This window comes from Pseudoliparis swirei, chromosome 16 (assembly GCF_029220125.1).
Source record: "Pseudoliparis swirei isolate HS2019 ecotype Mariana Trench chromosome 16, NWPU_hadal_v1, whole genome shotgun sequence".
Classification (NCBI taxonomy): domain Eukaryota; kingdom Metazoa; phylum Chordata; class Actinopteri; order Perciformes; family Liparidae; genus Pseudoliparis; species Pseudoliparis swirei.
The window spans coordinates 20,683,460-20,705,380 of NC_079403.1; the positions used below are offsets into that span (position 1 = coordinate 20,683,460).

Here is a 21,921-nt window from a genome sequence, read left to right on the forward strand (position 1 = left end):
TGCAACATACATTAATTCTTTCCATTTTCATTTGCATAGAGTAAACATTACCCCTATGCTTCATAATACATTAATAACAATATCAATATTCTCCCTAATATTTCCTATTATAATATCTTTCTATATGTATTCATTTAAAGCATAAGACCTCTGCACATGTTATCAAAATAAACTATTACAACCTAACAATAGCGAAAGATGTTCTGTACAAATACTCCGTATAACATGAATATTACGCATTGGAAATATAAGTTAGAGGAATGCGAACCATAATAAATACAATTGGACGGTTGTTTGAGCGATAAGTGAGCAACGAGGTCTCATGAGATGACTAACACAGAACAATAGAACATCCTATTATCGACGGGCAATGCTGTCGTGTTACCATAGCAACTAGACTCAACTTCTCGAGCTACAGTGGTGCTAGTTAACCACAATGCTGTGCGCGTGTGAGTGTGCGTGCATGTATGTGTGTGTGGTGTGTGTGTGTGTGTGAGAGAGACAAAAATGTCTCTCCTGATAAAGAGAACAACATCAATACAATTAACGAGGGGAGACTGAGATCGTAATGACAGCAAGCGAACAATCTCAGCATGCTAACATTGGCCCAAGGCCGAAGCTCAGCGTAGGTCTCAGATCTCGATGTAGATGCTGAATGGGACTAGTGACAACGATTAGTTCCTGGACAAATCATTCATGAGAACTTTTACCAACATGAACATGTTCTCACATAGATTCTCACAAACGTCTGACCCAAAAGAAGATGAGAGGGCATGATTGGGTATGTAAAGTAGTTCTGAAACTGGGCACTTCGCAGATGATGGAAAACAGGCTTCCGGACGCGCGTGAATTAAGTTATCAACATTTAATGGCAGGAAGTGTAAACAAACATTCAAGGCGCTCTTCCTCGGCTCCCGGCGCCTTGTAGAAGAGACCCGATTTCTCTCATCCACGGAGTTTTAGACTCCAAATCACTGGCCCCGGTCAAAACGTCACTTCCGGTCAAGTCGCTAAACAAGTATTTTCACAATAAGAGTCCCGTCTTGTTATTGTCCGCATTAAAGTCACTTTCACAATAAAAGTCCCTTGTTATTGTAAGTCACTTCACGGAATTCAACCGGCCTCGTCAATCTATAATACTAACATACAGTCACTCTCATGCAATATACATTAATTCTTGCCATTTACATTTGCATAGAGTAAACATGACCCCTATGCTTCATAATACATTAATAACAATATCAATATTCTCCCTAATATTTTCTATTATAATATCTTTCTATATGTATTAATTTAAAACATAAGACCTCTGCAGATGTTATCAAAATAAAACTATTACAACCTAACAGGTACATCGTGGGGATCCTCTAGCTCTAGGAAATGGATTACTCTCCTAGATTGGCAATCAACATACAGTTATGTGGAGGTCCATCCGTCGGGACAACAGGACCTCCACATGTCACTCTGTTCAGCTGCCAGGAGTATTCGCCGATTCCCCGGGTGTGTATTTGGGCCTGTTATAGTCCCCCCCCCCCCCCCTTCCGCAGAACAGCAGAGGGCTGTGGCTGTCATGGCCGGTGACTGATGTCCCTTCTTAACGGAGGTGCTGTAGCTCTCAGCCGGCTGTCAGTGGACACAGCTCGTCGGTTCTGACTGACACGTCGACTGACAAACCCACACTCGGATTGGTACATGCATCCCCCCCTCCCCTCCCCACAACAACCCCCCTGTCGTTACACAGCCACCACTGGGCCGTATTAGGGGGCAGCGGGCTAGAAAAGCAGGCGTTCAGTGTGCTCCCGCCCTGAGGGAGGACGCTCCGCACACATCGTTGTTTTTGAAAGCCTCTGCTCCCAGCCCCGTCTGCCGAAGACGACTTTGCGATCCATCATCACTGCCTCGCCAGTAAAGATGCTGCCGTGCGAAAGGTCACCGCCCCCTTCTCCTCCGGCTCCGGCCTTTTTTTGGTCGACGAATGCATCGGAAGAACAATACCCGTGATCCTCTGGGAACATTTTGTCACACTACAGGAGGCTGGTGTAACTGCTCACCTCTCTTAACCTTCCCGTCACTCACGCTAATAGACATCATAATAAACAAGGTTTAGTTTTGGTGTGAGTGTGTAATTGCCGGTTTTGCGGATGGAAGTGTGTGCCACGCGTCTCGTGCCGTGACGAACCGATAAGCGGATGCTTTAATCACATCCGCACTGTTGCTCTTGATGTTGTCACAGTTTCTGATACTGGCTCAGGTGTGTGTGTGTGTGTGTGCTGAGTCCCCCTTTTAATGCCTGTCAATTTGAATCCTCATCAAAGTGATCCTTGAGGATTTGACCGTTAATCCTTCCATTAGGCGCAGAGATGTGTCCACAAAGACGACGGAGTGTTGTCGAAATAGTGTGTTTTGTTTTCTCCTCGCTCAGGGGGGGAGGTCTCTCAGGTCACACCGGCATCTCGAGCAGGACGGGGAAGTCGGGGTTTTTTTCCGTGTTGAAAGTCTTTTTTTTTTTATGCCTTCACACTGGAGACGGCGGGTGTTTGCAGGTCGTCCGTCCGTCCGGTCACCGCGACCTTCACGAAACACCTTCTATTGCCACGATTCAAGGACACGTTTTTATTTCCGAGGGAAAAACAGGGTGTTGTGCAGTAAAGGAGAAGGAGAACAAATGGCTCAGCAAATTAAAAGGAGGTCGCAGGTGCTGCCAGGGAAGAGGAGAGGGTCACACTGGAAGCTGGCCTCTATACCCCGGTGGTCCAGATCCGGCTTCGGGACTGCAAGTGGGCTCTTTTGATGCTCTTTTGAACACAGCACAGGCAAATCACATTCAACGACTGCAGCACGCGTACAGTCAGAGCAAGCAGAGAGAACATGACGCTGGGATGGAGGGTTGGTCTTGTCTTTGAGGAGTCGGTTCCCCTGCTGTGCATTGGACCGCATGGTGTTTGTTCTTGTTGACAGAGCTGTGCTCTGTTTCTCCACACGCGTTATTACCTTCGCATTGAAAATGCGGAAGGTTATGTTTTGATTGTCGTGTATTTATTTATTTATTCGTATGCGTGTTCCTCGCATAACACATTTTTTTTTAAACCGGATCGCATGAAATTTGGTGGGATGATTGGTTATTATCCGGGGACCATTTGATTCGATTTTGGGATCGATTGGGTCAAAGGTCAAAATCTTCTTGAATCGCATAAAATTTGGTGGGATGATTGGTTATTATCCGGGGACCATTTGATTAGATTTTGGGATCAATTGGGTCAAAGGTCAAGGTCATGGAAAGGTCAAAATCTTCTTTTTACTATAGCACGGTCCATTTTGTATCCAATTGGCATGCAACTAATGCCAACATTTTCATAATTCAATGCCCAATCTTGTGATATGCGAAGGTATGTGCTCTAACGAGTGCCCGTTCTAGTTGGCGAGCTGTTTTCTGGCTCCGGTTTAAATCGTTCGACTGTTTTGAGAGCTGTTCAATCGTCAAATCAGTTTATTTTGAATAGCCCGATATCACAAATTAAGAAATTTGCCTCAGAGGGCTTTACAATCCGTACACCCTGTCCCAGGACCTCGCATCGGATCAGGAAAAAATATAAAAATCTTAGTTGTCAAAATTCTGAACATCTTCTCCGGGATGTTCACATCTCGTCTTGATCTCCACTCTTTGGATCTGGATTGTAAAGTGACAGTTCTTTTAAATCCCAAAGCGTGTTTTGGAGCGCGTGGTGGGAAATAAATATCCAATACAGATAAGCGGTGTTCTTTTTGGCCGTCTGACTTATTTGCAGTCTGAAGAAAGCTAGGTTATCTGTTCCACCACCTGTGTGAACTTGAAGACTTCCCGCCTTGATCCAGATTCCGGCGCCAATACCTGAATAATGGCTCGGTGCTGTCAGCTGGAACATGTTTGAGGCTTTTTCCCTCCACCTTTTTTAAATGTGAAGATCCAACCGGCGGCCATATTGTAACACAGCCATGCCATGTCTTCCTCAAAGACATTGTGTTGGGCGATCACATTATTATTGTATGGTTACAATCTGAAATTGTGAATGAGGACTGTTGGCAATCAAGGATCACAGTTTTGGGACCAACTTTAACATTTTAGTATTGCATGATTTCCCACTGATTGGGATCATTTAAGGATGCTTATAATTGGCTGCATCCTGTAATTGCATTTGTCTCTAAGGAGCTCATTTCCTGGAAAGGACGCCAAATTCCCGATGTACGTCTCAAGAAAGCTTTGGGGAGTTTGATCGCGGTCGACACGGATACCAGTCGTGCGCTGTCGATCACACACGCAGCCGTCACTCGATTCCCGTCCTGGCTTCTCCCTGCAAAAAGCCTTCGACTCAAACCATCTGAATGGGAGATGAAGTAAACTCTCTGAGGCTCCGTCTCTGTCTTCTCTCACTGTCTAACAGGCTTATCTCTTATTCTCCCACCCCCCCCCCCCCCCCGCCCGACTTTTTCCCTGGCTCACCAGCAGTTTCCCCCCTTCATCTTTCAAAGTCCCCTGTGTAAACCGATATAGATTGATACGGAGCCTCCTCTGCTGAGCGATGTGAATTAGCCTCAGTCAAGCCGCGGCGCTCTATTCATTAACTTAAGCCCGGGCAACTCTGGAACAAAGTGCCTCACTCCTCTAAAGCGCCGGCACACAATGCCTAATAAGTCTTTATGTGCTATTAGAAAGGCTTTGAAATGCAGGCTGAAAAGTCTGACACCCCCCCCCCCCCTCTTCCTCTTCCCGTGTACACTGAGTGCTGATTGTCATTTATTGAAAGCTGTAATAGCAAACAGGGCAGTTGCGAGCCTCTGGTCGCCTTTAATAGCTCTTTGAAACATTACAAGTGAGGAATTTATTAGGGTGCTTTTTAACTAATGAATGAGGTCTAAGGCTTCCCTCCTGTGGTAAAAGCCTTCCTAATTTACTCGAATAAATCTGTTACTCCCGTGTGCGCGTGACGGCAAGTGCCAGACGCCAGTGCCACCGATGGACCCAACACGCACGGTAACGCACACTGCCCCCGGCACGACGCCGACGCGCCCTCGCATGAGCAAAAGCAGAACGGACACTCGAAATCCACGACAGACGGACGCCGTAACGCAACCGAGTTACGGATTGATAGCGGCGAGAGAGAAACGACGCATCCCCACAGGAAGCAGCCTGTCGAGGGATTAAGGGACGCAGGAAGCGGCGCTCTTCAGCTGCTACGGGAGAGCCTCAGTGGGCGTGGGCGGTTGGCAGGTATAAGTCATGAATGAGTCTTCCTTCACAGTTTGCACTGTTTATCTCTCGGCTGCTTGACACTTAATTATCGTGCTTCCCGCACCGTTTTCTTTCTCTCTTATCGACAGAGCTGGTGTGTTTCCGTGATTCACGAATAATACCCGTGGCCATTCGTTTGGCCGCGTTGTCGCCGTCAATGACACCAAACATTTCAGACACTTCCTGCGAAGGGAACAAGAAGAAAGGCAGACTCCGAGATGATGCCCTGTGAGCGACTAACAGCTTTTAATGTGACACGCGTACAAGAAGTGTTGAGTTTCACTGGGAACAGAGAAGTAGAGCCGGCTGCCGTTTGAGAACGAGAACAAGTCGAGTCGATTTTATTTATACAGCCCGATGTCATTAAAGTGCCTCAAGGCTTTAAAATCTGTGACGCCCTCTGACCTTTGACCCTCAGTTCGAACAATAGGATAAGTCTTTTTTCTTGTATATTACTCTAGATTAACTAAATGATCCCAGTATAGTGTTAATAATAATAATGTGAATTTACACAAAAAAACGCATTTACACCATAATACATACATTTTAACCAAATAATTTCACACTTAAATGACTCAAAGCCGACCACAGACACATCACCATCTTAATATAATTCTTGAAAATGGAAAGAGCCGCTGAAGTTGTGCAACCAATAGGCTATTTACTAGACCAACATGTTGTAATAGGCCAATTGTCAAAGCTTTATCAAAAAGTGATATGCGGGTTAAGATTTATTAATGCCCGCCGCACCATGAGAGCCAATCGGCAATGCCACCACCTGCAGAAAGGAGCGTTCATCAACCGGGCCCGACCCACATACCACCAACCTCCAGGAGTGAGGTCACAGACTGAGAGCTGCAGGGCTCTCCAAAGGGCCCGGCGGCGCTCCTCGGAGCTTCTCTCAGCTACGTCAGCTTCGTCCTAGAATAGGGAGAAGATCCAGCTAAATCATTTCATTGTTCCTTATTAATGAATAGCAGCAATACAAGTTACCCTTCATGACAAGACATGACCTTATTCTCTCACTCTCTCTCTCACACACACACACGCACTCACACATCCCTCCTTTCCGCCAATTATAACGGATAAAGAGGCCCTTTTTTGTTCTTGTTAAAGTGACACCAGTGATTTTCCGACCAATGGCAATTTGGTTGGACAAGAACATATCGACCAACGGACCGGAAGGTTATTTGCTCAAATTATTCTTGTGGAAAACCGCCGTCATAACGGGCCAGCATTATCCAATCCTGCTTTGAGCAGAGGGGAAAGCTTCATGTGTGAAACCTTGGCCAGGAAGTGTTGCCATTAGTTTTTATTTATTTTATTTTATTTTAAATTTATTTAACCAGGAAATGCCTCATTGAGATAAAAAAATCTTCTTTACAAGAGTGTCCTGGCCAAGACAGCAGCAGTAGCATGTCACACAAAGTTTCAGACAATACAACATAAAACAGTGACAGACAATATAAAAAAATAAAAACACAGAGAGTTGATGTGGAATGCTGCATTCACACCAAAATCGTTGCGAATTTTTTTGCGTGAGTAGATCCCATGCACAGTCAATGACCGCATACGCGAATGGTTCCGATTGATGCAGATTTTTCGCCCGGCGGCGCGAATGACGGGAATTGAGCTAAGCGAAAACATTTGCTTAATTCGCCTCAAGTTGAAATATTTCAACTTTGCCGAACAATTCGCCTAAATGGCTGCTGCTTCTCTCGTAGCGCTGTAAGCGGCAGTCATTCAGACGGAGTCGGTGAAATTCACCGAGCTGTGTGAGCCGACGGGTGACGTTAAGAACCCGAACACGAGGGCGTTAGATGTTCCAACATCTGGGGATGTCCACAAGAAGTAAAAAGCAGAACTAGCGGTTAGTTATTTCGCGGTGGATGGCGGAAATGATACTGTCCACAGAGTAAAAAGCCACGGAGATAAGCCCCGAATGAAGCAAATGAAGCAAATGACGCGAATAACCACAACTTGTCGGGCGAGTAAACTCACAAATATTCGCAAGACTTTTGATGTGAACCCAGGATAAGCCCGATTCACTGGAAAGGTCTAATTCTCTTGTTGAATGAAATAAAGGCTACCTTTTCAGAACATATGGGATTGCAATAAAAAAGAATCATTTAGCTTTTCATCCTTCTCCTTCTTAAAGGGGACATATTATGAAAATTCCACTTTTTTAGTGCTTCTATACGTTAATTTGGGTATCTGGCATGTCTCCCAACACAAAAACGCTGGGAAAAAAAACCTCACGCGGCTTGTTGTGGTTCCTCTGTCATAAACGATATGCTTGAGTGCGTCCAATGGGATCACCACCAACGTCGACGTAGATTTTGAAGCACGCCCATGTAGGGAGTCTGGCTACATGGCCTTGGACCGCCCCCCACCACAACTTTGCAGGTAAAGTTTATTTGAAAGTTGTGTTCATATTACAGACATGAGTCATCAAATAAGTCATAAGTCATCAAATACAACGATTAGCCAATGTACAAACAAACAAAAAATGTAGAAGTGACAAAGTTAACTTACCATTCAGAAACGTGCTGTTGAGCCCTAACTTCTCGAACTTGTTCGGGAGCCGCTTCTTGTTCAGGGTTTTGATTGATTTTTTGATTGATTGATTGATTGATTGATTGATATATTTATTTGTCGTTTGCCAGAGTACAGGTACAAAAGCATCGAAATTACAAGAGGAGGTGGAAAAAGATTACAGCATAACATGAGGGAAGAAAGAAAAAAAAACACCCAACCCGATGCCCAGTGCAGAGGGGTACAGTGAAACACCTTAGCACATAGCAAGCACATACACACATACATTTTAGAGGACGAGTAGGAAGGTAGGAGGGGGATCAACATCCATTGGGGGCAGAAGTACCAGCACCACCAAAGCAGCCAGCGCCGGTCCGCGCCAACATAGCAGCGCCAGCCACAGCTCCCCGTCCCCCACTGGGGGCAAAGGCGTGCGATGGGGGGGGGGGGGGGTGGGGAATGCAATCAGTATTATTAGTAGTTGGTGTGCTATGGTGGTTCTCTCCCCCCTCCCAGGCACAAACAGACAGAGTCCTAGTCCGAAGAAGATGGCCATGAGATATGGTTGAAAGGAAAGGTCCTGGAGAAAAAACCACAAGGGTGTGTGTGGGAAGGAAGGAATGAGAGGTTCTCGAGGCAGAGAGGTCATCTTTGTTCCAATATTGTTGAGTTGTTGTTCTTGTTCTGGTTGAGGGCAAGAGGGAGCGAGAATATTTGCGCACCTGCTATTCCACCACTTCCCCCCATTTTTTTCAATCCAATCCAATTCGGCGGCCTTAGGGGGCTTTTAACGTCACCGTTTTCACCTTCTTCTTCCGATAAACCAGCAAACCATCAAACAAAACAACTAAATCCTGTAATCTTCCGAATGAATAGGTAGATGTCATCTCACGGGAAAGGCTGCCACGCAAAGGCTGCCATCGTAATCGTGTAACCAGCAACGTCGTGCGGGCAGACGGAAACCCAACCCCAGTTCCCCAAACCAGGTGTTCGCCGAGAAGACGTGTAGACAGTTGATCAGATGATCAGTTGATCGGTCCATGGTTTTTAGTTCGAAGACTCTGGTTCAAAACGATATGGTTGCACGACGCTATCTTCATCTGCAGTAGCCATAGTTCTACAAAGGTAATGGCTAGCTGGGCAGGCAGCAGCTAGGCGAGCGCATCTCGTGGAGGAGGGGAGAGGGGGGAGGGGGGAGCTGGCTCATTAGCATTTAAAGGAACAGGCACTCAAAACAGGTAAATCTGTGGGGAGGTGTTTTTGACAGGGTAAAAAGGGTGCTGTTTGAAATGATTCCTGTGGTATTTTGACCAAAATATGTTACAAACATTTCATTAAGACCCCAAGGAACCATATCAACTTGTAGAAAAATGGGCATAATATGGGTCCTTTAACACCTACCTTATCCATCACTCGCATTGTAAGCGTGATATGTCCAGTCTTAAGGGACAGAAGCTCTCCGCTGAGGGTAACATGTGAGCAGCTCCTGCTTCTGTTGTCTCTGTGTTCCGCCATCACAAACCTCACTCGGCATACTTTGATTCTCCGGGCTGTTGACAGCTTGCCCTCTCCTCTCCTTTTTCCTATGCAGGAAGCAGCCAGTGTTTGAGGACAGGCCCGCAAACATGAGGCAGAACTGAACAGCCCTCCATCCATAATTAATCCACCTTAATTGCATTTACTAATCCAGTTTTGATGTGGTTCCCCCACAGCACACAACTGTGGTTCCGTGTGTTTGCTTAGACTTGCTAAGCAGGAGCTGCGAGTCTTCAAGGCTTCTTTGAAGGAGCCGAGGGTTCACGACTTTTACAATCCTCTCTGATGGAGCTGCAGAACACAAGAGCGGCTCACCTTAAAAAATCAACCCATTGTCTATCAGCCACTGGAAAACGGTGTGTGTGCACTCAGCTTCTTTCAGTCTATGATTAAATTAGACGGATTAGGTTTTACCGTATTTGCTGGTCCCTGATCTTAATTTATTATTATACATTTGTTGTCTGTTGAATAATTTATATGTAGTCTTATAACAACAAAGACACTAAATATTGTAAAATAATATTAAATATATGTGTATATATATATGAAATAGTATTTAGATTAACGTTTGCGATGATTTTGTCGAGTGGTAAAATCCTCCTAGTGACCTTTTATCAGGCAGCCGTAAAGTTTCATTTGAATTTTTTTTCCGTTTTTCCTCTGTGGAAAGAGAAATATACAATTGTTACACTAATTGAAATGCATTCATGTGAAGAAGAGGGAACCGACTGAAACAAATCCCCTCGTGTGGGATGAAATGGCGTCGCCCACAAATCCGCTAAAGTAAGCGATCTAACGAGGACATTTCCATCTCTGCCTACAGTCTTCACCAGTGGCTTCAGGTCAAGTTCCAAATGTCTGCAGTCCTTAAAAAAAAAAAAACATTGAATGGTCAATCAGCTGTTGAAACAGATTGCTTAGGATGCCACTTCAAAAATCTGTTGACCGTGCTTTTTTTATTATTTCCTTTCTATTTTTGTATCTCTAGGAGGTGGTGATGTTGTATAAGAATGCGCTATATTATAAGTTGGCATCCACCCATCTGACTTTTCTCTATTATTATAGCGACTATTCTATCAATCGATGGATAAATCTAAAAAAGTAAATCGTGAACACGCAATTACTTTAATTTAAAAGCTGATTTGAGGGTGATTTAAATGCTAAAAGCCACAACTGTATTGTATATTTAATTGTACTATTATATTTGAATGTTACATTATTAACTTTGGGTAGGAAGTGAAAGTGTCGCAGGCAAATTTAATTAGCCATTGCTAATTAAGGTGTTAATTATGCTGAATGGCTGAAGCACTAAACAAGACTCTTGGTTGATGCTTATAGTTTATTAGCTGCTGCAGGCTGTTGTGTTCCGTAGGCTCGACCAAGCAGGTTGTTCTTGACGTTTCTTTTGTTTTCATTATTGTAATAGCTAAAATTATTATTTTTACAAGCTTTAAGGAAAGAACAGCCTTTAAAATAAAAAAGAATGTATATAATTACGAAGGTTATACACAGTATAACGTGATGGGGAAAAGTACTGCAACCTCTTCACAAACGCACGTATTTGATGGTGCGCCTGGAGACCACGAGATTGCAGCTTCATCACAGTAAGCAGTAACTGTCTGCCAGTGGTGATACCGATGGAGTAGAAAACACCTGCAGTATGAATAAACACTTTCTAAACTATTTGAACAATAATCGCAATAAGACAGGGGAAGTGTCTTTTGTCCTCCTGTAGTTCTGAGTGCTCTCTGTTATCTTTTTGGAAATTCATATCACAGATGGGAGGCAGTTACTGTTTTACCAGGATGACAAATAACACACATATATATATATACCTTGTTATATATATATATAGTTACATTAATAATACTTGTTTGTAATACCTTGTTATATATATATATTTATATAATATATATAGTTACATTAATATTACAGCTTATCAGTATTAACAGCTTATCAATATTAACTTGTTTTTATTATATATACATACCATATATATATATATATATACCTTGTTCTATATACTGTATATAGTCACATTAATAATACATAGTTACATTAATAATACTTGTTTGTAATACATTGTTATATATATACATATATATATTTAATATATATATATATTTATATAATAAAAAAATATAGATATATATAACGAGGTATTACAAATGAGTATTATTAATGTAACTATGTATTATTAATGTAACTATATACAGGACTGTCTCAGAAAATTAGAATATTGTGATGAAGTTCTTTATTTTCTGTAATGCAATTCAAAAAACAAAAATGTCATGCATTCTGGATTCATTACAAATCAACTGAAATATTGCAAGCCTTTTATTCTTTTAATATTGCTGATTATGGCTTACAGTTTAAGAAAACTCAAATATCCTATCTCTAAATATTAGAATATCATGAAAAAGTATACTAGTAGGGTATTAAACAAATCACTTGAATTGTCTAATTAACTCGAAACACCTGCAAGGGTTTCCTGAGCCTTGACAAACACTCAGCTGTTATAAATCTTTTTTTTTACTTGGTCTGAGGAAATATTAAAATTTTATGAGATAGGATTTTAGAGTTTTCTTAAGCTGTAAACCATAATCAGCAATATTAAAAGAATAAAAGGCTTGCAATATTTCAGTTGATTTGTAATGAATCCAGAATGCATGACATTTTTGTTTTTTTAATTGCATTACAGAAAATAAAGAACTTTATCACAATATTCTAATTTTCTGAGACAGTCCTGTATATATATATATATTTGTATGTGAACTGCAGGGTGGGCTTTACTGTGTTAGTTGGAGGTTTCTGGGGTCCCGGTGCTATTGGTGCCTCTTCAGCAGGTGCTACTGGATGAAATGATGGATTACCTCCCCCGTTGCTATCTCCATCCTCCTCCCAACGCCCCCCTCCCCTCTCTTCCTCCTGCTGCTGATGCTCCGTCGGGAGATGAATGGACCTCCTGTCTGCTGCATCTGCATCTCTCTCTGTCAAAAACCCCACCGTGCATCTGGTGCGGCGGGTTCGGTGGGCATGTGTGTGCTCAGCGTGCACGTGGATCCACGGGATTGGCTCTGGGATTTATGGTCTGTGGACGCATTTGTGTGTGTGTGTGTGTGTGTTTGTACACGTGTGTGTGTTTGGCCAGGTCATTTAGTTCTCTGCTTGCAGGCTTGGAGCAGCCCGATAAGCTGTCTGTAAAAACTGGCAATTAAAAGTTGATCAGGCTGTCAATTCAAATGGAATGAAATGGAACCAGTAAGTAATTAAAAGGATGGCATCAAAATGACAACAAGTATATCTCTTAGCTTCCCTTTACCGATTCACAGGGGAATTTAATGAGTTTAGGAGCTCATATAGCGACTCATAGAGTAAACACACATTAACAGAACATGGCAGCCGCCAACACAGAAGAACTGGTGGCTGCTCACACGGACTGGCCGTATCCGATTCACCATTAAACCTACGAACTGGGAGGCCAATGGATTTGGACAACGCTGTTTTATTTTTAGCTGTTGCTGTTGAGTCATTAGTGCAATCTATGTGGGCCCAATTAGTGTGTGTTCAAGTAGCTGGTGAATTGGTGGGATACTCCCAGTATGCCCATATGGCCGTAGGCTGTGTAGCCGCTGTGTTAATGAGCCCGTCAGCCTCCATCCCACTCGGCGTCGGCCCAAGACGGGCTGACGGGCATCTTCTTATCGCCAGAGTTTGTACTGCGTACACTTTATCGACGGCCCACAAAGCTCACGCACTCAATCTTCTCGCGTGCGGCCACGGATCGACGCTCACGGCACGTTTACCCTCATCGTCCAGAAACTGTTATGTAGCAAGTCCTGCTTCGGAGCCAGATGGGTTTTAGAGATGGGTTTAGAGATCCCAACAGCTGCTCTCATTAAAACAAACTTTATTTAGCTCCGCTGCTGAAAGGTTGACCACAGATGTGTATGGTCCGATTATAGCCAGCTGGGATTTGCAGAGCTTTCGCCCTGTGTATTTTTTTTAATGACGGTGCCTCGCTTTAAATGGAATGAGGGGGGGGGGGGGTGCTTTCGGGCTGAATGCAGTCGGGAACATTCAGCTGCCATGATGTGGATTGATTTGCAATAAAAAAGCAGCAAGTTGTTTGTCATAACCACGCCTCGTTATTGTGGCTTCTGGGGACGAGCGTCAGAGATCGGATCGTAAAGGAGACGCGAAAAGTGCTGGAGTCGTTTTGCTTGAGCAAAGGGAACAATGTCGGGTGTCATTCACTCTCTCCCGTGTGAACCGCAAACGACACCCTCGGGATTTACCATCAAGGTCAGCTCTTCTCACACAGTCGCCACGAAAACATTTCATTTTCTCGGAAAATAAATAAATGTTTTCACGTATTTCAACCTCTTCAGGCCAATTGTGGTCATTGTTGATGTGTTAGATCAGATGTGATAGCTGATTATTGAAGTCTGCCTGATGGCGGCTATACGCTATACGTTGTATGTCTCCCTGGGCCGACAATGACGTCACTCCCTCTGTGTGTGTGTGTGTGTGTGTGTGTGTGTGTGTGTGTGTGTGTGTGTGTGTGTGTGTGTGTGTGTGTGTGTGTGTGTGTGTGTGTGTGTGTGTGTGTGTGTGTGTGTGTGTGTGTGTGTGTGTGTGTGTGTGTGGCTATCGGAGCTTATCTGTGCTTTGCTGACATTGCTTTAAGTGCACATGCGGGCCCCACCGCTTCGCTCTCGCCAGCTGATTACAGCTTTATAACCGCTGATGTCGCCATCCCGACCGACCAACAGCGTCGTGTCGTGAAAGCGTAGCTCCCGCCCTCTGGTTCTCTTCCGGGGAACACCGTTAGCTCTGTCAGCGCCGTTGCTGTTAGCACTGTTAGCACTGTTAGCGATGTTAGCGCTGTTAGCCACGAGCTGCAGGCGTCTCCATGTCGAGAGGCGTTGAGAGGAAATCAGATGATCCCGATCTCGCATGCTGCACCTTTTTAAAATTTTGTAAATGTATTTATTTGATTTTAAATATTGATCCATAACACAGTAAACAAGTACGTTAACTGATATTTACATTGTTTTTCATCTTTGTGTTGACATATACAAACGGATAACAAACGCTCCCACTGGTACACCCACCTAGAGTACAGCAAAATAAATACACAACAAATAGATACAAAGAGGTCACCTCGAGCCAGACGTCTACATATGTACCTAAACACACACATATCTGGTACATCTCTATGTCGACACACCTGCATCACTCTACCAAGTAAATACACAGTCATTACATCACACAAGTACAACATATACAGACATTAAATGACAATAGGATTGGCCAGTCGGCAGAAACCAGAGTGCCCACATTGTTGTTCATCTAACAGTCAGATTAATGCAAGAATACAAAAACTAACAATTATGTCTATTGTGTTTCCAAACCAATTGATTAAAGCTGGTGTTTTAGAAACTAGTCTTAGGCACCAACAATGAAAACCAGCATCTCCAGTTAGCTTCGGGTCAGAGGTTGTGGTTTCCATCACTGTCCTCTCTCTCTCTCTCTCTCTCTCTGCTGTCTGCGATCACACATCAAGCCATGAAATACCCTCCACACAGTTCCTTCATTAATGATGGTTGTAAACATTGGGCCGTGGTCCGGGAACAGGGCTGAAAGGAAGCGCGGCCAATCGGATGATCAAGCGGGTTGAAACTCGTTCACCCACGTTATCTAAAGCACTTCATCTGGAGAGTGCACCCAAAGTGCTTATAACCCCTCGTTGCAGGTTGAAGTACAAGCAGGAAGTGGCTCTGTGACACTGGTGTGTGTTTTACAAGAGACAGTTTTGGAAAGAATATGACCGTCTCGCCTTCTTTTCTTCTAAACATGTCTTTCTAACCTCGTCTGATAGTCCGACGGCTCGTTCGATCGACCCGTCAGACTTCTCATTCATAGTCTGGCTCAGCGAATATAGACTGTCACATAATTCTCATCCCCTTTCTCAATCTGTAAGGGCACAGACGATTGTGATTAGGTTTAAAGAAATCCACAGAGCAGACCTTTCCTCAGCACCCACACGGGGCTGTGGAGTGAGCTCAGGCTGTGTGAGACTAACCCGTTGTTCAGGAATCTCCACCATGATGGAACTCTGATTTTAAGATATTGTGGTTGAATCAATTCAAACTAGACGTCAGATGAGGGCGTTTTGCTCAAATTTATGCTTCTTTCTTCAGTGTTAATTCTACTGGATTCCTTTCATAAAATAAAACCATAACTGGAACACTCGTCACAATATACAGACGGCTCATTACCTTCGCATTGAAAATGTGGAAGGTTATGTTTTGATCGCCGTGTATTTGTATGCGTGCGTGCGTGTTATTCGCATAAGTCAAAAAGTATTAAACTGAATCGCATGAAATTTAGTGGGATGATTGGTTATTATCCAGGGACCATTTGATTAGATTTTGGGATCGATCGGATCAAAGGTCAAGGTCATGAAAAGGTCAAAATCTTCTTGAATCGCATGAAATTTGGTGGGATGATTGGTTATTATCCGGGGACCATTTGATTAGATTTTGGGATCAATTGGGTCAAGGTCAAGGTCATGGAAAGGTCACAATCTTCTTTTTACCATAGCACGGCCAATTTGTATCCAATTGGCATGCAACTAATGCCAAAATGTTCATAATTCAATGCCCAATCTTGTGATATGCGGAGGTATGCGCTCTACCGAGTGCCCATTCTCGTTCATTATTGTTTTTACTTAGTTTCATTCATTCATATGTCCCCCATGTGTAGAAAGGTGGTCTCCTACTGTAAACAGCTCAGGATCTGCCCTCACTAACAAGAGAAATGGTGAGAAACAGTGCAGGACGTGCACAGTGTGCTGATGATTAGCCAAAACCCTTCCCACTCATTACAAGAGAATATGCTGCACATAGTTTTTTCATAATGTGACATTCACCTGGATTTGGCTTTTTGTTTGTTTTAGTAACAAAAAACAACCCCAAAAAAGAGAGTAAATATTGTAACTCCAAGAAAATAACCACACTACAAGGATTTTTTTTTACTCTATAAAATGTTTTAACAATTCTTTTTTCAGTATGAAACATTAGAGTCCCAGGCCAATCAAACAAATTAACTTGAACAAAGTAATTTGACATAATCGTGAAATCCCCAATCAAACATTCTACAATAACAACTTTTAAAAATACAATACAGATCAATTCACTTTATTTTTTTATATTTCTCGGTAAAAAATTAACGAGCCCCATTCACCTGCACCACCGTGTCCAAGAGCAAGATGTGGTGCTGAGGAGAGTTGGACCTATAGATGAACACCTGCATCGTGCCCATCGCAGCACGGCAACTTCCTCCCCACAACACTGACATCACGCCCTCGAGACAGCGTGTTTTGGCAGGCGCAGCTGGATCTCCGATTGGAGGATGTGTGTGCATACATTACCATAACAATGAAGCCAGAGAGGTTTTTAAGGAGAGGATACACATTTTAAAAAGCACTGACGATTTCCAAAGATCATTAAATGATGGCAACGTTCTATTTACAACATGTAGGCTTTACCTCCAAGGTGAATACCGGGGCAGGCATACATTTACATGAATTAGCATGTTTAAGGAGTGTAGGGACACCGGCCTTTCGGTACAAACGGACAAAGTTGATAAATCAAAGTGAGGGCCAGCCGCTCGAGTGGTTGTTGTTCCTCTCTGGTCACAGTGTGCGAGAAGCCTCGCACAAATACGGTGGAGCTCAGTGGTCCATAATTCAGTCATGAATATTTATAAGTAGGAGCTCAGTGGACGTGGCCTTAGGGGAAATAATTGGGTGGAGTGGAATCCCATCAGAGAGAGAGTAGAAGAAGCCTTGCAGTCATTATGAGGAGTGGCGCTTCAGTGACACCCACACTGTACCTTAAACTCGCTCCGAAACGGAAGAAGTAAGGTTAGCGGCGTTTAAAAAAATATATTTGATCAAAATGTCTCAAAGCGTTGAGCTTGACGGTGTTCCCACTGCAAGCAGCGGGTTTCTGGCCAGCTGTAAGCTTCGAATACACCGGTTGAGTAAATGAGCCATCGATAACTAATTACATGGCATTAATCATAAAATGAAGAAGAAGAGAGAAAAAACAGGACTCTGGACTCACTTTTTCCTCTGAGCTTACATAAAATGTTAACGGGACAAGTCCATGTTTAGCACCACGTCGTAAATCAACAGGATTTGATGAGGAGGAGGACACGTATTACAAAACTATCCTCTTTTTGTAGCTGTGGGACTCATTTCTATGGAAGAGCTTATTCTGAGGCCTGAATCATAGAGAGACTGTATATAAGAAGTGGACCAAGTCACCATGATGTCACCCATTTGATTGGCAGACTATGGTGTTGAAGTCTCGAGTTCTGAATTTCTGCCCGTTGCCTTCTTGGTTTTTTGCCCGTTGCCATCTTGACACACGGAGATGGAGCCAAGGACAACCAAATGTTGTTGGAACAAGATATTTTCTGTGAAAGGCCAAGAGATCTAAGATCAAAACATGGACAACTCCCAGATTTTTTAAAAGCTGTGGTGTCAATCACAAGGTAGCCCCGCCCAGAAGCATACTCTGCTTTACGGTCTATTTGAATCCAAATGGACCACAATTTACAAAATGAACATTATGCTGTATTGAAGAAGATTTGAAACTAGAGATTGAGACCATAATCTAATGTTTACTGAGGGAATAAATCAATAAATCAAGAGAAAATATATGTTTCTTAAACTTCTATACAACCTGAGTTGCTCCCTGATGGCCAGTAGAGAGAATGCAGCTTTAAGACACTTTTTGGACAGCAGATGAATCCCTGCACACGATACACATTAGATAGAAAACATAGAAACGCAACGTAATGGCTGCAAGTCAGGACCGCCGGACATGACCAACAATCTCAATTTACCAGTGGCATAAGCACTGGTGTCATCATTTATGTCTGAGCTGTTTGCATATTTCCTTTTGGATAATACTTGGACAGAACTGGAAAGCTCTGAAAGGCTTCAATCAACTTCTTGTCATTTTTTTGCACTTGCCAGTTGAGCTGTTGCCTAAGCAGGAACATCAGATGCCCACCACGTGCACATGGAGCCAACTTCTTGTTGACCATGTTCACACACACACGCACACATCATGAGTTTCACTTGTCTTTCTGTTGGAAGTAAGCTGAATAACTGGCAGGGTATTGATGGTAATCAGCAGCCAAACTACCGCATTGCATACATCAGTGGGTGTTCCAAGCCGCTCATCAGAAGCCCCGCGGCCCCTCACAGCACCTCGCTGCAACCGCAGCCGGCCCTGAACTCCTTCCAGCTTAAGTGGACTCTAATAAAGTTGCTCTTTGATGCATTAATCACCTCCTTTCCCCCCCCCCGACGGGGCTGTGGGGCCGGCTTCTCCGAACGGCACCCCTGCATATCCTCGTCTGACATGGCACTCTTTAATTATTTCTTTCTCGTCAGTGTCGGAGCGAAACGAGGGGGGGGGGAGGGGCAAGTGAAAGTGATGACATACTTCTTATGTATCCTTGAATAAATAACACTGCTGTATAAGCGTAAGGCGTCCGCAACCGGATTTACTTGGGAGAGAGAGGTGGAGAAAGGGGCACGCTGACGGGAGAAGAGATCCAGAAGAGACTGTGTTCTGAAGTAGTTTTGTAAAGATGCGTCACACAATCCTCTCCCTCCCCGAGCAACTGACTCATCGGCGCTCGTACAAACACCAACACTCGATCACATTTGTGGCTTCCACAGCTCTTTTTTTATGTGTGTGTGCCGAGAGAAAGTACGGACGATAGAAATCACAAATACAATAATCCATCAGAAGATTTTATGATGCACTTTCCACTTTCACTGCAAACAATCAGTTTGGAAATAAACGTGACTATCGGAGAGACACTCGCAGTATAATAAGCAGCCCGACGCCTTTTTACAACAATGTTTCTCTGATTGCTGCGAGTGAACACATCGCACACTGTCCTCCACACCAGAGGAGCCGACATGCTGTGAGCTGCCGTCAGCACTATTTGATCAATAGATTTTACTTATCTGTTGAAATCCATACATTCGAATTCAGAATGTGGAAACCTGAAGGAAAGAGCCTTTTATTTTGCCCCAAGCCGGCGTTGCATTGTTCCCCGGCGATGGCGAGAAGTGGATTTAATCATGTTTGAAGTGTGTGTGTGTGTGTGTGTGTGTGCTCGTGTGCATGTGCGTGCGGTGGGGGTCGCTCGCTCCAACTGTCCTTCTCCGGCTATTTCTCTACTTACCAGAGCCAGTGTGAGATTGAGGGTCATCAGCCACTCTGTTGCCATAGTGAAGGCAGACGGAAGGCTGCTTGACTGACAGCTGATCCCGCCACACACATTTCCTCCTCCTCCTCCTCGCCCACGCCTCCTGAATGCTCCCCCTCCCAGTGCCGGCACAATCTGTAACCGGTCGCCCGGCTGCGTTTCCTGTCGGCACCCTTGGGGCGGTCGAAGCCTCCGCAGTGTGTTCCTGTCGCCAGCGGGGGGGCAGCTCGATACTGTTGAGGGCCCCCAAAGGGGGACATTACCCCGGAGTTCCAGAGAGGGGGCTGTTCAGCTAATTGAATATTAATCGTCACCACGATTTTTTTAATTCCTCCAATTAAATGTATTTTTAAATATGTAATATGTGTTTGTCGGTCGTTGTTCGATGGGTGTGTTGCAGCACCGATGCGGTGACTCGTCTTCATCCTTTTTGTTTGCTTTCACTCTGTTTGCCCAGATCGCCCAGCTGGTGTTCAAGGGGATGACGAGTCTGAACCGGATCCAGTCCTTGGTCTACGAGACGGCCTACAACACCAACGAAAACCTTCTCATCTGCGCCCCGACCGGCGCCGGCAAGACCAACATCGCCATGCTGACCGTCCTCCACGAGATCCACCAGCACATTCAGGGCGGCGTCATCAAGAAGGATGAATTCAAGGTCCGACGCTGTCACACATCCAAACACGTCTTAAGAATATCTCCCAATAAGTGCTTAATATTTCCAGAGTTACTCCGCCCCCGAGCCTCTCAACGTGCCTCATGGAGATTAAGCGTGCTCCTTGCTGGGACTCACACACCTCACGCAGAGATTCCGATCTGATCCTTTGGAGCTTTGGGCTGCAGGCGGCGTTCAGATGGGAGCTTTCTGATAGTTTAAAGTCAAGGAGAGCTGGATTTACATGATTAGTGTGATAGTGTGATAGTGTGTGTGTGTGTGTGTGTGAGTTAGTGAGTGTGAGAGTGTGAGAGAGTGTGAGAGTGTGATAGTGTGTGTGTAAGTTAGTGTGTGAGTGTGAGAGTGTGAGAGAGTGTGATAGTGTGTGTGAGTATGATAGTGTGTGTGAGTATGAGAGAGTGTGAGTGTGGAGAGTGTGTGAGTGAGTGTGAGAGAGTGATAGTGTGTGTGTGTGTTAGTGTGTGAGTGTGAGAGAGTGTGCTAATGTGTGAGAGTCTGAGAGAGTGTGAGAGTGTGTGATAGTGAGAGTGTGTCATAGTGTGAGAGAGTGTGTGAGTGTGAGAGAGTGTGATAGTGTGTGTGTGTGTGTGTTAGTGTGTGAGTGTGAGAGAGTGTGATAATGTGTGAGTGTAAGAGAGTGAGAGAGAGTGTGATAGAGTGTGTGATAGTGAGAGTGAGAGTGTGAGTGTGAGAGAGTGTGATAGTGTGAGTGAGTGAGTGTGAGAGTGTGAGAGTGTGAGAGAGTGTGAGAGAGTGTGATAGTGTGTGTGTGAGTTAGTGTGTGAGTGTGAGAGAGTGTGAGTGTGAGAGTGTGAGTGAGTGTGGAGAGTGTGAGAGAGTGTGAGAGAGTGTGTGAGAGTGTGAGAGTGTGTGAGAGTGTGAGAGTGAGAGTGAGAGAGATCTCTGGTGTTCCTACTCACTTCTAAGACATCCGATGTGCAGACCGTCGACACTCTTCTATTTGACTCTTTGCTCCCGTTCCACCAGCTGTCTGGCTCATTCGACGTGAACAGGGAGAACAATAAGGATCTATTCGAGTGATGGGTTTGGTGAGGATGTTATGGTTCAGGTGCTGCTTATTGCCATCGTGCCGAAAAATACTCCTCGATTTATACGAGCCACACCTGAACGTGTCCTTCAGTTTGTTCTCTTCTGACGTAATCATGGGGTCCTGCTCACTGATGAGAACGAGGGATTTATTGTGTTAGAGATCCGAACCGTTTCCTTTTCTCCCAGACGGAGGCTCATGTGGTGACGTAGTCATGCGGCGCTATGGGACGAATCATCATCAGTAGACACGATGGTCACCTGTAGGGAGAGGGAAAAAGTTAGATTTACCGCAAACGATCAACAGAAGAATAACGGTCATTCAAAAAGGACTAATGATGAATAAGCGGGAGCTTATCGGTGTCGTGTTTCTAGCCAATCAGGACCCTGTACCGTTTCAAGGCTGGTTTTCGGTACTCTCGCCCGTCTCTCTGCAGATGTTTGACTAAAACCGACAGAGAACCATCATAGGAAAGTGTTGGATGCTATTTTTTCACCGAGCCTCTGATCAATTTCAATAATAAGTATATTCCCTAAATTAGCAACCCTCAAA

At 44.2% G+C, this 21,921-nt stretch overlaps 1 protein-coding gene across 1 annotated transcript in view; it reads left to right on the forward strand.

The window, feature by feature from the left end:
* ascc3 (activating signal cointegrator 1 complex subunit 3) overlaps positions 1-21,921 on the forward strand; it is a 169,343-nt gene that overhangs the window by 40,060 nt on the left and 107,362 nt on the right. Inside the window, exon 9 of the mRNA XM_056433517.1 lies at positions 20,103-20,303. Coding sequence (XP_056289492.1) covers positions 20,103-20,303 — 201 coding nt within the window. The remainder of the gene's footprint in view (positions 1-20,102; positions 20,304-21,921) is intronic.